The sequence below is a fragment of the Saccopteryx leptura genome, chromosome 1 (assembly GCF_036850995.1).
Source record: "Saccopteryx leptura isolate mSacLep1 chromosome 1, mSacLep1_pri_phased_curated, whole genome shotgun sequence".
NCBI lineage: Eukaryota > Metazoa > Chordata > Mammalia > Chiroptera > Emballonuridae > Saccopteryx > Saccopteryx leptura.
The window spans coordinates 127565937-127581639 of NC_089503.1; the positions used below are offsets into that span (position 1 = coordinate 127565937).

The 15703-nt window shown below is 41.5% G+C and overlaps 1 protein-coding gene across 2 annotated transcripts in view; it reads right to left on the bottom strand.

Moving 5' to 3' along the window:
* Positions 1 to 200: 200 nt before the first annotated feature.
* Positions 201 to 15703, bottom strand: part of MTRR (5-methyltetrahydrofolate-homocysteine methyltransferase reductase) — a 37884-nt gene continuing 22381 nt past the window's right edge. For both annotated transcript variants that reach the window (XM_066374638.1, XM_066374629.1), the window contains exons 9-15: positions 13142 to 13322; positions 9199 to 9241; positions 8359 to 8545; positions 4039 to 4157; positions 2880 to 2972; positions 2584 to 2766; positions 201 to 1726 (exon numbers count right to left, since the gene is read on the bottom strand). In XM_066374638.1, coding sequence (XP_066230735.1) covers positions 1582 to 1726; positions 2584 to 2766; positions 2880 to 2972; positions 4039 to 4157; positions 8359 to 8545; positions 9199 to 9241; positions 13142 to 13322 — 951 coding nt within the window. In that variant the 3' untranslated portion in view covers positions 201 to 1581. The remainder of the gene's footprint in view (positions 1727 to 2583; positions 2767 to 2879; positions 2973 to 4038; positions 4158 to 8358; positions 8546 to 9198; positions 9242 to 13141; positions 13323 to 15703) is intronic.

The window sequence follows — 15703 nt, forward strand, 5'->3', positions numbered from 1 at the left end:
AGTGTTTTAACCTGAGCTATGTTGGCTGATATACACAACAGATGCACTTAATTATGTATATTTGCTTGATGTTTCTTATGCCTTTTTAGATTTGTTTGTTGTAAAAACGTATAAGAGAATAATACAATAAACAGCCATAAAGACTTATCAAACCTTAAGATTATATTTCCTTCAGATCATTATTTTTCAAAAAATCAGAAGCCACTGACATGTAGAGGTTTATTAAATAATGCCAATCTCAAATAAAAACAATATATACTAGAGCCTAGGAGAAAACTTACAACCCTTGTACATTTTGTTTTGACAAACTGTAAGAGCATTTGTCGCTGGGAACTGTCTTAGTTCATGTGGGCTGTTATAACAAAATACCAGACACTGGGTGGCCCACACACAGCAGAAATGCCTTTTACCCAGTTCTGGAGTGGAAGTCCAAGCCCAGCATGCTGCACGGTCGGGCGGCAGCGCAGGCCTCTTCTGGGTTGCAGACTGCCAACTCAGTGTCCTCACACAGGCGAAGCTAGGATCTTAGGGGCAGGAGTCTCTTTTATAAGAGCACTGGTTCCAGTCAGCCAGGCTCCACTCTCACGGCCCAAGCACTTTCCAATATCATTACACTGGAGGTCAGAATTTGAACATGTGTTTTGGTAAAACATAAGTATTCAGACTGTAGTAGGAATTTAAAAATACAAGAATATTAATTTAAGTAGACATTTTAAGCCTAGAATAAAGTTTGAGTAATATCATGGGGGTGAGTTAAATTATGTGAAAAACTGAAGTATATGCCAAAAGGAGCAGGAATGAAAGGATTGAGGGGGGCAGAGCAAGGAGAAAAATGTAGCTTTACTAAAATACATGCTTGCTCACATGTGTAGACTGAATATACTTTTGTCATAAATTCTGGAATTATGATATTAAAAAGTAACTGTAATAAATAAATCATATGCCAGAGTAGAATTTCAAAATATATTTCACATTTCTAGGATCATAGAAAAAAATTCCTTATAAGGATTACTTTAAAATATTTATCAGAAATATAGTTTCGGTAATTAAAATAAACATTTGATAAATATAAACAATCAGATATACTATACGTGTATAATTTTAACATATATTCTTTATGGTACATTTCATTTAAGAATGATACATTATTTTTACATAATTTAAAAAAACTGGCGATAGGAGTTCACATATTTAACAATCTGCCTGGTGGACTCCAGGGCCACACGTCCCATAGTGGGACGCCTCACGTACAGATCCAGACTCCCTGTGACCTGGGCCAGGTCTCTGTGCAGCTCCTAGGGTGAAGTGGGCCTGGAGGTGCTGGTGAGCAGTGAGGGCGCCCGTCAGCTCCGGGGGCCTACAAGCCACAGGGTGGTGTGAGGAGGGGTGGGGGGGAGACGGAAAACTAAACAGGAAGTTTGCTATACTATTTAGTGACCCACTCCCCACCCTACCTTCTCTAGGAAAAGTTAAAAAAAAAATTTAATTTTAAAAATTAGAAGTCTCAAGATTTAATAAAGTTCTAGTTTAGTACTTACAATAAAAAAAAAGAAACCCCTTAATTCTCTTCATTTTCTAATTTTATGACCAAATATCCTGAAGATAGCGTTTTTCTTCTTTTAGGGTAGCCAGAGTTTTCATTGCTTCTAGTTTATCAACTCCAGCCTCTTTGCTTATTATTTCCACAAGGGTATCATTGACATCCTTGGCCATATTCTTAGCATCTCTAGAAAAAAGAAATAGCACCAATGTTGAAGAAACAGGAGTGTTTACCAAATCTTCCTTAACTTACAAATCTAATTCCCACCGACACCCCTATCACTACATTTTAGTCCTCCTTCCATTTCTCTGGAAAGTGTCCCAACAGATCTCTCAGCCCAGTCACCTGTCACTCCCCCGACATCCAGGCCTTCCCTCAGTGACCATTCTCACGTGCACAGCGACCACCTGGTCACAGCCCAAATCTCCGCTAAGGCCCTTCCCACCTGGCTCCTGCTCTGCTCCCCGCTCTCAAGGCACAGTGGGCGGGGCCTGCATTCTGAGGGCAACAAGCTCTCTCTTCCTGTCTAAGGCTTCCTGTGGGCGTGTGCGTACACACACACTCAGACACTCACACCCACTCACTGTGTGCCTGGCCCTTTTCTAGGAGCTCAGATGTGTCTCAGCTCTGTCCATTCCAAGGACGGGTGGAGCGCCCTCCCGGGTGCCCTGCAGGCCCCTGCACAGCACTTGCTCTCTCGTAGGCATCTGGTCATGGCTCCCCACCCAGGGTGCACTGTCTGGAGGCAGGGAATGTACTGCATTATCTTCGTACCTCTCAATGAAGCCCTCACGAGGGACTTGAGTGTTACATGGAGGAAGTGCTGGACAGGACTCCAGCATGTCAGGAACAGAACCTGACCTGCCCCACACAGTAAAATGTACGATGAAGTCATTTCAGAAGTTGTATTTCTCTTCCTGTACTTAAGAATCAAATCTCTCATCCCTAAATGTCTGTATTATAAACTAACTGGGCCCCTGATCCTTTGATAAATACCACTGCCTGCCTTCCCTCCCTGGCACCTGAGAATGACAGCCACTTACCCGCACACATAGATACAGCCGTTCTGGTGAAGCAGGAGCCCGGCCACCTCCTTGCCATGAAGCTGAATGCTGTCCTGCACATACTTCACGGGGGCTCCCTCCTCCCCGACCGGAGCATCTCTTGAGAAGGAAACCTTTAGGTGAGTGAGGACTCCATGCTTTAGGAAATGTCTGAGCTCTTCTCTAAAATACAATATATAATGGGTCACTGGGAGGCTTGTAATCAAAGTTGGAAAGTCTGCAATGAGAACTGCACACCCATGGCCGAGGCTGATATCACCAGAGGTATAGAATACCTGAATAAATAATCCCTGTCCTGATGTCTGCAGCCAAAAAACAACCACGTCACCCCAAAGTCTCCCTCAGGATGCTGTTCTTGGAGCTTCTCTCTAATGAAAAAGAAAACAGATGTTTAACATCAGGAATATGTACAACCAATCTCTCTTTGGCCAGGAAATACCACCAACAAACCCAGAAAGATCTGTGAAACTGATCTCTGCAGCCTGGGAAGGTCTCGCACTGAATTAACAGCCACTGCCCACAGGGCGCCTCGGTCCCTCCAACAGACACTACAATAAGTAAATGTCTCTATGAGCTGTAGACACCCCTCAGCTCTACACATCTTCATAACAAGAAAATTTTAAAATATCACACTGTGAAACCTAGTTTCATTTCTACATTAAATATTAATAGCCACTTTATGAATAAAATGAACTCTCAATTAACAAAACAGAAAAGTAGCACAGGGCTCGGGAAGTCAGAAGGATCTGATGTGGCGTGTTAGAGGGGTGGACACCCCGATGGACACACTGTGTCTGCCATTCCTGTCCTGCTCTCTTAAGGAAAAACCTAAAACAAAATAAAACAAGAAAACTACGTCCAAAGGTTATTACTTTACTATCTGGTGAACTGTACATAAAAACTGTTCACAAAGTGGGGAGTTTCACAAGTGGGGAGAGAAGCACAATTTTATTTATTTTATATCAAATAGTTCTGTCCTGATACAAAGCTACATCTATAAATATTATTCTGTTGAAAATTACTGATATTTGGAGCTTAACTCTGAAACTTTTGATGTAATTGAATCTGTTACTACCAATTCTGTCTACTTAAAAAATGGACAGAACAGCCTGTACATCATCACAGGTTAAAGCTCTGCTGGAAATTTGTCCCCAACCACGCATGCTACAAACTACAGCGCAGCCTGGGAGAGAAGGAAAGAGCTCCAGCAAAAAGGGAAGTTCCAGCACAGAGCTATCTGTAAGGTAGCTTATTCCCTTGGCCCATGGTGATAAATTATGTCGCGCTGTCACACATTTAATAATTTTTTAAAATAAAAAATTTTACAACCAAAGTCCAACATCCTAGAAACCAATGAACAAAAAAGCTCTCTGTTCTCGTCCCACCCAGGATGACAAGGGGTCCACGTGCTCACCAGCCAAAGGCAGCACATACCTATGCTGCAGAAAGCCAATGAAGGGTGCTATGCCAGTGCCTGGGCCCACCATGATGATGGGGACCGAGAGGTCATTTGGTAAGTGGAAAGAATTTGTTGTCCGAGGAGAGATGGATATCTGGAATATTAAATCAATGGTCATAAGTATGAAAGAAAACCTAGACAAAAGCATATAACCAAGATGACCTTTGCTGAGAAATCAGAAAGTGTAAACTCCCGTCAAAGAAACATTGCAAAATTAAATAGCAACATTACATCTTATTGAAACCATGAAAAAATTTGTCCCTAAAAAAACATAAACTGTTGGGGACCAAAAAGCCAACAGGGTTTTTGCAGTTTAGATTTTTGGGGGACACAGGTGTGGGGAACTGGCTGTAAGGTGACAGTCTGCCCAACCCCCCACCTCACTTACCTGATTAAGTTGCAAAAGGCTAAGCCCTTCCCCACACCTCCACGTTAGCTGATACTCATCCTACCCCCCCACATCCCCCGGAAAGATTGGAGGCAAGTTTCTTCTATCTTGTTTTGTGTAAAGTTAAGATGTTAATTATGGTGGGGGTTTTCTGCACTTTGTAAAATTTTTAGGTTGCCTTGGAAATTGTAATCAGAGATCTCATTGATTTGCTAATGGCCCACTTTGCCCTATAAATAAAACAAGATGCAGTTTTTGGGTGCGCTCTCTTCTTGCAAGCAGCAATAGTAGAGCCCTCCTGAACCCATTCTTTAAGCATATCTTCTTAATTCTGTGCTGTTCCCATTTGGGACCTGGAATTATTAGTCGTGCTGGTTCATGACAATAAAACAAGTCTGTCTTTCAAATTGTTATTTTCCACCCAAATGAATGGTGTTATAAATGACAAGTATGATATTTCTAAGGCAGAACACTGACTAGGTATAATCAAACCTTTCCTGTTTCCATGAATAAAATCTGCTTCCTAGTATGCAACCCATTACATGTATTTTGGAGAAATGCAAGAAAAAATGAAGACATGACACTTTATGTTTGCGCGTACAGGGTAATGAGGATTAACATCAAGGTGGAGTGAAAAGTTTTACATGTTTTCATTTGACAATCTAAGGAAAAAGAAACTTAGGTTACTAAACAGGAAATTAAGGGCTTGCTCCAAAGACACCTAGAGAATTGTGCTGTTATCCTGGGCCCCATGTTATTTGTGTTTGTATAAAACTAAGAGTCAGAGATAAAGATAGGTAACATCTTTTCATTAAAATTTCAAGAAATTTTTCTTTTACATCATGTGTTAGGTACTTATAAAGAATCAGTTTGTAAACACACTCCTTTCCAGCTTCGCTCTGCCGCAGGTGCACTTACTCTGCGGGACACGGAGAGTCAGGAATGACAGAAACTTGCTCTCTCTCATGCTAGTGCACCTGTACACATTTCAACCTTTAATTCAAGAACAATCCCGTGAATTCATCAACACAATTTACTTTTTAAGTGAAGAACTGGCAGAACTGTGTCAAATCACTGTTCTCATTTTGGAATGAGAATTTATCAATAGTATCACATTAGCCTATTTCAGTGATTTTCAACCAGTGAGCCACAAGAATTTTTAAAACATGCACTACCTGACTATTTAGTCAGGGGCACTGACCTCTTTTCCTTGTCAAATAAAAAAAAAGTTGTCTGCCTGACCTGTGGTGGCGCAGTAGATAAAGCATCGACCTGGAAATGCTGAGGTTGCCGGTTTGAAACCCTGGGCTTGCCTAGTCAAGGCACATATGGGAGTTGATGCTTCCAGCTCCTCCCCCCTTCTCTCTCTCTGTCTCTCCTCTCTCTCTCTCTCTCTCTCTCTGTCTCTCCCTCTCCTCTCTAAAAAAAATGAATAAATTTTAAAAAATTAAAAAAAAAGATTTATACAAAAAAAGTTGTCTGATGTGAATGAATTATAATTTTACCTATTTTTTTTGTCAGATCAGTGAGAACTAGAGTTTTTGGTGTGTTGCAGCATTTTAGCAATTAGTTTGTGTGTGTCATAGATGAAAAAGATTGAAAATCAGTGGCCTATTTAGTTGATTCATTCATTTAACAATTTTATTGAAGGTACACAGTATGACGAGCACTAGAATAGAGAAAGGAGCAAAACCAAATCCATCTTCATGGGGCTTACATTCTAGTGGGTGGCAAATACAATCAACAAACACACATCCCTAGAATGTGTGGCAGGGAACTGCTAAGGAGAGCCTGCTCTCCATGATCTTGGGGCTGCAGAAGACCAGACAGTAGTGGGCTGTTGTGGCAGGAAATCTCAGACAGCTTACAGCATCACACACTTACTCTGGCTCTGCTCCCTGATCTCCTTCACCTGAAATCTAAACCCAGGAGCCGGCCTGGGCTGGACCACCCTGCCCTTCTATCAGAGGGAACATCGAGGGGGGCAGCCACACTATGCCATGAGGTCCAGAGCTCACCTACCCTGTTTTCTCAGATGTAACTGGCAGGGGCTAAACATTAACGGAAGGGATGTCTACTCCACTGGGGGTAGGGGTGATTAGAAGGTTGGGTAGGTGGGTTGGAGGTAGGGTGGAAATATCTGTGAACAACTGTACTACCTATCAGTTGGGGGAGGGCCTGTGGTGGGTCATGCCCTTAACAGTCTCCATACTTTCTAATAAAATTTGGTACAACCAAGCACCATGAACCTTAGATAGTTTTAAACTATATCCTTTCTATTTGCACCTCTGGCACCTGCATATTGGGTAGCCAAAAAAAATCTGTTCAAGTGAGGAAAGAAAGAGGGAGAAAAAAGAAGAGGAAAGAACAAATATGGGAAAGGCACTCCTGCTTAGCGTTTGTGATCCATTATTTTTTTAACTTTCTGGAGATTATCTGCTATTTTTATAAGATCATGAAGTAATATCATACTTTTATGTCAGTACTGTAATATTCCTTTTCAAAAAAGGAATTTTCTCAGATTCTCAGTATTTTGCTGTGACATAATAAATCTAGGAGTACGGAGGGGAGGAGAGAAATGGGACAAATGAGCACATGCGTGTGCGTACACACACACACACGCACACACACAGAGTGAAGCACCTCTGTTTCAGGCAGCAGACTAGGAAAATACCAAGTCAAAGGGCAAATTCAAGTAGCAGTCTTCACATAAGCCATCTTAATTCCCTGTGACCTTTTCAATTCCAACAACTTGTAGCTACCAAGCCAGTCATAAGATAATACTACAAATGACACATCCATTGCTTCAATACCATGGAGAAAAAGACTTCACAATAAAGCCTGAAGTTCTTTTTAAAATTCAGTCATCTTTATGGGCAGGGAGGAAAAACTTTAAATTGTTGCCTATGGTCTCAAATAAGATTTTGCTGAGTGCTATATCAAAGCATAAAAGATGTCTTTCTCTCTCTCTCAAATCTGTAAAAACAAACAAGCCCCACCCAGGTAGCTCACTCAATGGTTAGAGCATCATCCCAAAACCCCAGGTTGTATGTGAGATCCCCAGTCAGGGAGCATACAAGAATTAACCAATGGGGAAATGTGAAAGAGACTTTGCTTGGGCACAGGGAGCACAATGCGGGGTGTAGAGGGTGTTATATTGAGTGGGATATCTGAAACCATTGTCAACACAATAAATTAAAAATAAAAATTTTTTTAAAAAATGAAACAAATGATCATATGAATAAGTTGGATCGATATTGCTCTCTCCCTTCTTCTCTAAAGTTAATAAAAGATGTCACTAAGTCCAAATATAAATGTGTCCACAGCTTGTTTAAAAAACATCAAACAACATTTTTCTTCTATGTGTTTTAAAAGTAATCCTCTCATAATGTCTTCTCGTTAACAGCTCTCCTTTAGAATCTATACACCACAGCTCTCACAAAAACGGAAGAGACAGGGCAAGTGAAAATCCTACTACCCAAACTGAAGGCCAATAAAATCAGTCTCTAGTTGTCAAACTGACTGCCATCCTACAAGGACTTTTCTGGGACATGAGATATAGCCTAAATAGAACATCAAGCTGTTTTTAATATCCACTTGGTTCTTCCTGTCCTAGTCTACCAAGAATATAAACAGAAAGTCTTCATTTCTGAGTATGACAAACAATAAGAAAAGACTGTATTATATAAAATTCATGCTTCACACATTTACAAAATGTATAAACCACTTAGTAGAGAGTGAGTCATGATTACCTGACTTTCTAACAGGAATTTAAAAATTCAAGTGCAGCACACATTCTCCTTTGAATAACTGGATGCTAACGGACAATGCAGGGAGACTACATGCTTGTGGCCTTTCTAATCAGGCAAGCACAGAATCTCAGTGATGCCAAACCAGACTCTCATACCTCTGGAGCCAGGACTTTCTCATCGTCTGCATGGGATGCACGTGAGTTCAGCTGAAGAACTGACTCAACCAACGTGGCCAGCCAGCCTGTGCACACGCCTCTCCGCAGAACCACCGAGGTGGTGCTGGACAAAAACTCCACAATGTTGAAAACGAAGTGAAGTTTTCCTGGGTGAGATAGGCTTGAGCTGCAGAGACACACACATATTTTTAAACTCTGTTAGGGCTAATATATTCAGGCCAAACTAAGCCTTTTTTGTTGCAATGAGAATACAGGGTGGGGAAACAGTACATTCACAACTGTGAGTTTGCAAAAGTATTTACTAATTATTGTACTGTTTTCCATATGAACAACTGTTAGTCTACTCTGCACCATTCTGTATCTCCTTATAGGCTCTAGTGTACCATCTAACTCCCCGGGGAGAAGAGCGCTATTGCTACGTAAAGGGCCCCCACCCCCACCTCTGCTCTAATTTTGTGATATTGCTCAGGGAAGTTTCTCATGACCTGTTTGTCTTCAAGACTAGATAAGACATATACTTTCCCCTCTCTCCTGCCCTCCTCCACCCACAGTGGCAACAGGAGGAGACTTGGAGACTCACTTCCCAAAAGGGGACCGGGGTTCTGGAGCATAGGAACCACGAAAGATCCCTCACTCAATGAACTCCTGGAGGACGGAATCCTGACACTGGTCTGCTTCCTTTTATCATGCCTGCCATTGTCCCTACACATTAGGTACATTTTCACTGAACTAATGTGGAGCTACTAAGGATTTGGAAGTTGGACTTTTCATAACATTTGGGAGAAAGATGCTGTATATCATATTAATAAATATCAGTACCTTGCACATGAATATGGTCTGGGCTGGAGCTTAGGAAGATGTTCTAGAAAAAAATTAAAATAAGCAATTGTTAATTTACAGCTACTAGGCCCTGGTGGCTCAGTCTATTGAGTGTCAGCCTGACATATGGAAATCCTGGGTTCAATCCCTGGTCAGGGCACACAGGTGAAGTGATCATCTGTTTCTCCCCACTTTCTCTCCCTCTTCCACTCCTCCAGCCAGTGGCTTAAATGGTTTGAGTGTGATCCCAGGCAGTGAGGATAGCTCCACTGGACTGCATCAGCCTCAGGTGCTAAAAATAGCTCAGTACTCAAGCACTGGCCCCAGACGGGGTTGCTGGGTGGATCCCAATTGGGGCGCATGTGGGAGTCTGCCTATCTCCCCTCCTCTCACCTAAAAAAAAAAATTCACAGCTACTGAAAATAAATGATGTATTAAGGGGTAAAAAATTCAAAGTCTCATTTGATTCTTATTTTATTTAAAATATTTGAAATAATTTGTTTTAGTTCTAAATCATATTTTGAATCACATATAAATTAACAATGTAAAATACTACTGAATACTTTTTTCCAATTCTTAAAAACTAGATATACCGCATTTCCTTAAACTGAAATCAGTATTTCTACCTAAAGGCTGGTTTCTAAAACTAAAGGATGTTATAGAATAGGGGCCATGACTGGGCTTCAGGGTCAAAGAACCCATTAAATTTTCTATGTGCTATGTGCAGTTTTCTGGGGAAAATGTCCAGAATTTTCAGATTGAAATAAGATCATGAAACCAAAACGATTGAAGACCACTATTTTAAGAATTATGGGAACTACTGAGGCTTGAACTATTTTCCTTCTATTTATAGGATAGTAACAACAACAATAAAAATAGCAATGTAGTGATGGGCATTTTAAAATCAAGTTATCCAGAAACGCAGTGGTTTCAAGATAGATACATACATGCTGTTTGTTTGTTTTTAGATTTTATAAGTTCATTTTTATTGGACAGAGAGAGAGAGAGAGAGAGAGAGAAGAAAGAGAGAGAATAGGGGTAGGAGGAGGAAGCATCAACTCCCATATGTGTCTTGACCAGGCAAGCCCCAGGTTTCGAACCGGAAACCTCAGCATTCCAGGTCCATGCTTTATCCACTGAGCTACCTCAGGTCAGGCCATACATGCTTTAAAAGCAGGTTAAGGCCCTGGCTGGTTGGCTCAGTGGTAGAGTCGGCCTGGCGTGCAGAAGTCCTGGGTTCGATTCCCAGCCAGGGCACACAGGAGAAGCGCCCATCTGCTTCTCCACCCTTCCCCCTCTCCTTCCTTTCTCTTCCCCTTCCGCAGCCGAGGCTCCATTGGAGCAAAGATGGCCCGGGTGCTGGGGATGGCTCCTTGGCTTCTGCCCCAGGCGCTAGAGTGGCTCTGGTCGCAACAGAGCGACGCCCTGGAGGGGCAGAGCATCGCCCCCTGGAGGGGCAGAGCATCGCCCCTGGTGGGAGTGCCGGGTGGATCCCGGTCGGGCGCATATGGGAGTCTGTCTGACTATCTCTCCCCGTTTCCAGCTTCAGAAAAATACAAAAAAAAAAAAAAAAAAAAAAAGCAGGTTAAGAAATCAATATTTGAATACCAAATTGTCCATTAACAGGCTTTGACGTTTTTCAAAGTCATGTTTGTAATAATATTCAATGTCATATTTATAACAGTTATTTAGCAAAAATTTGGAAAAACCTTTTCAAAGTGAGTTTTAATAAATATAAAAAAATGTTTCATAAATGGCTCAACTTAATACTAAACTTTAGATATAGTAAATTTTGTCACAGAAATTGAAAAATAACTTAAATTTCTATAAGTCTCAACGTCTTCATTGTTTTTTATATAACTATGTAATAAATGACCCATAAAAGTTTTAATGCCTGACCAGGTGACTTCAGAGGATAAAGTATCAACCTACAGCCTAATGATTAGTCTAGCATGCCTCCCCCTAATTAATCAATGCAGTGACAATATCCTTTACCTCTCACTAATATTCTTCTCAGACTCCTTACCCTTCCTCCTTCTAACGACCCTGTGTGCCAGAGGTTGCGGGTTCGATCCCTGATTAGAGTACATACAAAAAGCAATCAATTAGTGCACAACTAAATGGAACTAAGTGAAACAATGAATTGATGCTTCTCTCTCTCCCTTCTCTCGCTCTCTCTCTCTTTCTTTCAAATCAATGGAAAAACAAAATGTTATAAAAGGTAGTAGAAAATCTATGAAAAGAAACATCTTCTATGATTGAGAGCTTCACAAGATTTTGCATCACTTCCCTGCCCGTGTTCTGAATTTTATCCCAAGCCCTCTATTAGCATTAAAGGCTCCAGTAAAAAAGGGCAGGAGTGTTCACATAAATATAGGAAAGCAGGGAAGGGCAGCCTCACTTGGTAACACCTTTTTATCCTTTTGAGGAGCAGGGTGGAGAACAAAACACTAAAAAAAAGGAAAAGGAAAAGAAAAAGAAAAAGAAAGGAGGGCCTGCCTCGGGCAGGAGAGGGCCCTGACCTGCACTGGGCATTAAAAGGGACCTTGCTGGCCTGACAGGAGAATGCACAACCGCATTTTCCTGTCACCAAAGACAACTGCAAATTCTAGGGATTTTACTACTCACCACTACAAGTAAACAGAGGAGATGAAAAATTACCAGCACAGAGAATAAAAGTTTAAACATCACTGAAATTCTTAGTCACTCAGTTTCACTGAAAGCCCCTTCCCTCCCTGAATCAGTTTCTCAGGAAGGATCTCAAACCCTCTTCTGTTGCTGTTGGGAGTTTGAGAACCCTGAGAGACAGTATGAACAAAAATAGGATCAACTTATGTTTGAATATCTTGTGATGGGTCCCTCCCAAGTTTAATGCCCAGAAGCACCTCCTAAGTAAGGCCCCTGTACTGGTACAACCCCTTTGTTGTTGAAAACCCCAAATCTGGACGTGCACACACAGTCTGCTTCCTTCTGTTGCCTGCACACAAAGCATGCACTTTATTAACCTCCATCAACTAAATCTGATGTTCCTTATATTTAAAAAAAGATTATTTTTATTGCCTGACCTGTGGTGGCGCAGATCAAGCATCGACCTGGAATGCTGAGGTCGCCGGTTCAAAACCCTGGGCTTGCCTGGTCAAGGCACATATGGGAGCTGATGCTTCCTGCTCCTCCCCGCCTTCTCTCTCTCTATCTCTATCTCTCTCTGTCTCTAATGAATAAATATAAATTTTAAAAAAAATTTAAAAGGGGGGAAAAGAAAGCTCATTTTTAAATAAAATTTGGGAAAATGCTCTATGAAAAATGGTAAAATTAATAAAAAAGAAGCTGAATGCTGAGCAAAAATAAAGAATTAAGACTGGCCTAACAGAGAAAATAATGACAAAAATAGAAGAAAATAATTAGTAATAAAGCTTGGAAGAGGCATTCTTTCTGACTTCTAAAAGGTAGTTTAGATGTCAAGGCACTTGGAAGACCGACTGTAAGCTCACCTACTTCTCACAGCTCATTTAGCTGTGCCCCAAATGCCTGCATAGATTCAAAGAACGATATGCCGCCTGACCAGGAGGTGGCGCAGTGGATAGAGCATCAGACTGGGATGCAGAGGACCCAGGTTTGAAACCCCAAGGTCGCCAGTTTGAGCGCGGGCTCATCTGATTTGAGCAAGGCTCACCAGCTTGAACCCAAGGTCACTGGCTTGAACAAGGGGTCACTCGATCTGCTGTAGCCTCCTGGTCAAGGCAGATATGAGAAAGCAATCAATGAACTAAGGAGCCACAACAAAGAACTGATGCTTCTTATCTCTCTCCCTTCCCATCTGTCTGTTCCTATCTGTCCCTCTCTCTGTCTCTGTAACAAAAAGGGGGGGGCAATATACCAGCAGCCACTGTTCTCTAGCACAGAGCTGCCCTGCAGCTCAGGGACCGGGACCATGAGCACTCACCGAGCAGGAGGCTGAGCGGAGGCTGGCAGGACGGGAAAGCGAGCAGGAGGTCTAACAAGCAGGCACAGGCATCTCTCACAAAACGGTTATACTCGGCCGCCCCCTGTCTGCTGCACAGCTCCTGCAGCCTTCGCTTTTCCGCACCGTCACTGGTACAGTCCACAAGCGCTCGCAGAAACGCCTGTGGCCAAAGGGAAGGAAGCAGACTTACATTACCACATGCTCTGTGCTTATGGCTGTTAGAATATTTATTAGTATCTGCCTGGGGATGGGCCCAATTAGTCAAGAGAAAGTGACCCTAAAAAAAAAGAAAGTGACCCTAAAGAGAAAGTGACACTAAAGTGTAGTCAGGAAAAGAGAATTTACTTTGCTATTTGCTTGAATGTCAGCCTATTAGAACTTTTATGTTCTACTTTTGTTCACCACTTCTCTATACTAAACTGATTTCTTTAGTCACAAGTATGCTCTTAAATTACATGTCAGGTGTATCTGAATAAAAATGATCAAAAGCTCATCACTCAACATTTTATCCCAGCACACAATCTTGTCTTAGCTAATGATTACAACCTCAACTTCTACACTTATTTGTCAACTGTTAAGTCCTTTTTGATAGGTTCTGGGTGGGTGGGGCACTGGGGACAAAATGACACCTCCCCAGCTCGTAAGGGTTCACAGGCTAGTCAAAGCAGAAGTCAGGAGTAATTAGTGTGCACGAGGCTCGCTCCCCAAATAGGGTAAATGCAGGACGTTGGGGGCTTCCTAGAACACGAACCTGAGCTGGAGGGTGGCCACATGAAACAGGGGGAATGAAGAACAGCTGAAGAGAAGGCATGGCTCCATGACAGCATGGGGACCGTTCAATGTGGGTGCAGGGAAATGTGGACATGGGACTAGAGGCGGAAGTTACATGAAGGGTCAGAACATCAAGAATCTTCAGTATGTGCTTATGTCACTCAGACTCATTTTAGAAAGAGGAGAATATGAACATATAAAGCAAAACAAAGTCCTGAACCCCAAGGCTCAATGACTGGCCCAAGTCCAAACTCTTGGACAAAGGACCCAACATGCTAGTAACAATTTGAGGTTCTAATGCAATTCTAAGCTTATTCATCCTATGACAAATATAGCTCTTATTACTCAAAGTTGTTTGTATCAAATGTTATCTGAAATGTTAATGGGTACTGCTACTTTTTATCCCATGGTTAGACATCATGTGTCCTGGACTTCCTCAGCGGGGCACACTAGACTGATCCTCTTGGCAGGGTCACAGGCTTCGACCACGTAGCTATGAACCCTGCCTAACCAATCCAGAGACTGACACATGCCACAGCTTTCTCAAAGGGCCTGAAACAGGGCCAACACACAGCAAGCATTTGGGAAAGGCTGCAGAATGAATAAACACCTAAGTCTCTGCAGGGATCTATAGTAAAGTAGTCAAGTTTAACAATAACAGTTTGCATCAAATTTCCAAGTCAAGAAAAATTCCTAAATTATAACAAAATAGTGGCGATTATAAATCCTTTATTTTTCACTTTAGAATTACAAATATTTTATGGTACAAAAATAGGATATACTACACTGTTTGCAGAGAACAAGCTGACAAACATTACTAAAATTTAAAGTACAAATATTTTTAAAGTAGCAATTTCACTCCAAGGAATTCGTTAAAAAAACCAAACATTTCAAACAGGAGTGCAAAAATGTACAAGAATGTTCACCTCAGTTGTTTTTAGAGTAAAACGCCAGAAAGAACCAACTGTCCATTATTAAGTCAACAATTTAATTACAGTACATCCATGACATGTTATTTTATCTCTATTATCTTTCCATTTGGGGCATATAAACTATTTATTTTCTTTAAAATAAAAAACATGTTATAGAATGGCATGTATAATATAGAACCTCGTCTTTCTATTACTTTATTTTTTTAGCAAAATCGAATTCAAACATTAATTCTGAGAGTTTGTTTATAAAGGACTTTTGCTTCTTAAGCTTGCTATTTTTGTGTATGGTGTACACAAAAGTACAGTGATTACTTTTGTAGTAAGAAAAGAATATATATCTATATATCTAGATATATAGATATATATTATATATTTCATCAAATTTTAAAAAATGGTACAACTGAGGCCCTGGCCAGTTGGCTCAGCAGTAGAGTGTTGGCCAGGAGTGTGGAAGTCCTGGGTTCAATTCCCAACCAGGGCACACAAAAGAAGCGCCCATCTGTTTCTCCATCCTTCCCCCTCTCCTTTCTCTTTCTCTCTTTCTCTTCTCCTCCTGCAGCCAAAGCTTCACTGGAGCAAAGGTGGCGGGCGCTGAGGATGGCTACATAGCCTCCGCCTCAGGCACTAGAATGGCTCCAGCCACAGCAGAGTAACGCCCCAGAGGGGCCGAGCATCGCCCACTGGCGCATGTGGGGGGAGTGGGAATAAAAAAAAAAGGTACAATTGAACCAAACATTTAAATTTACATATTTAAGAAGCTTCTATCACAGTGAATTCTAAATTTGCTCATATTATATCTAGAAATATATGAGCCTCTCTCTAAAGAAACTTGCTTCCC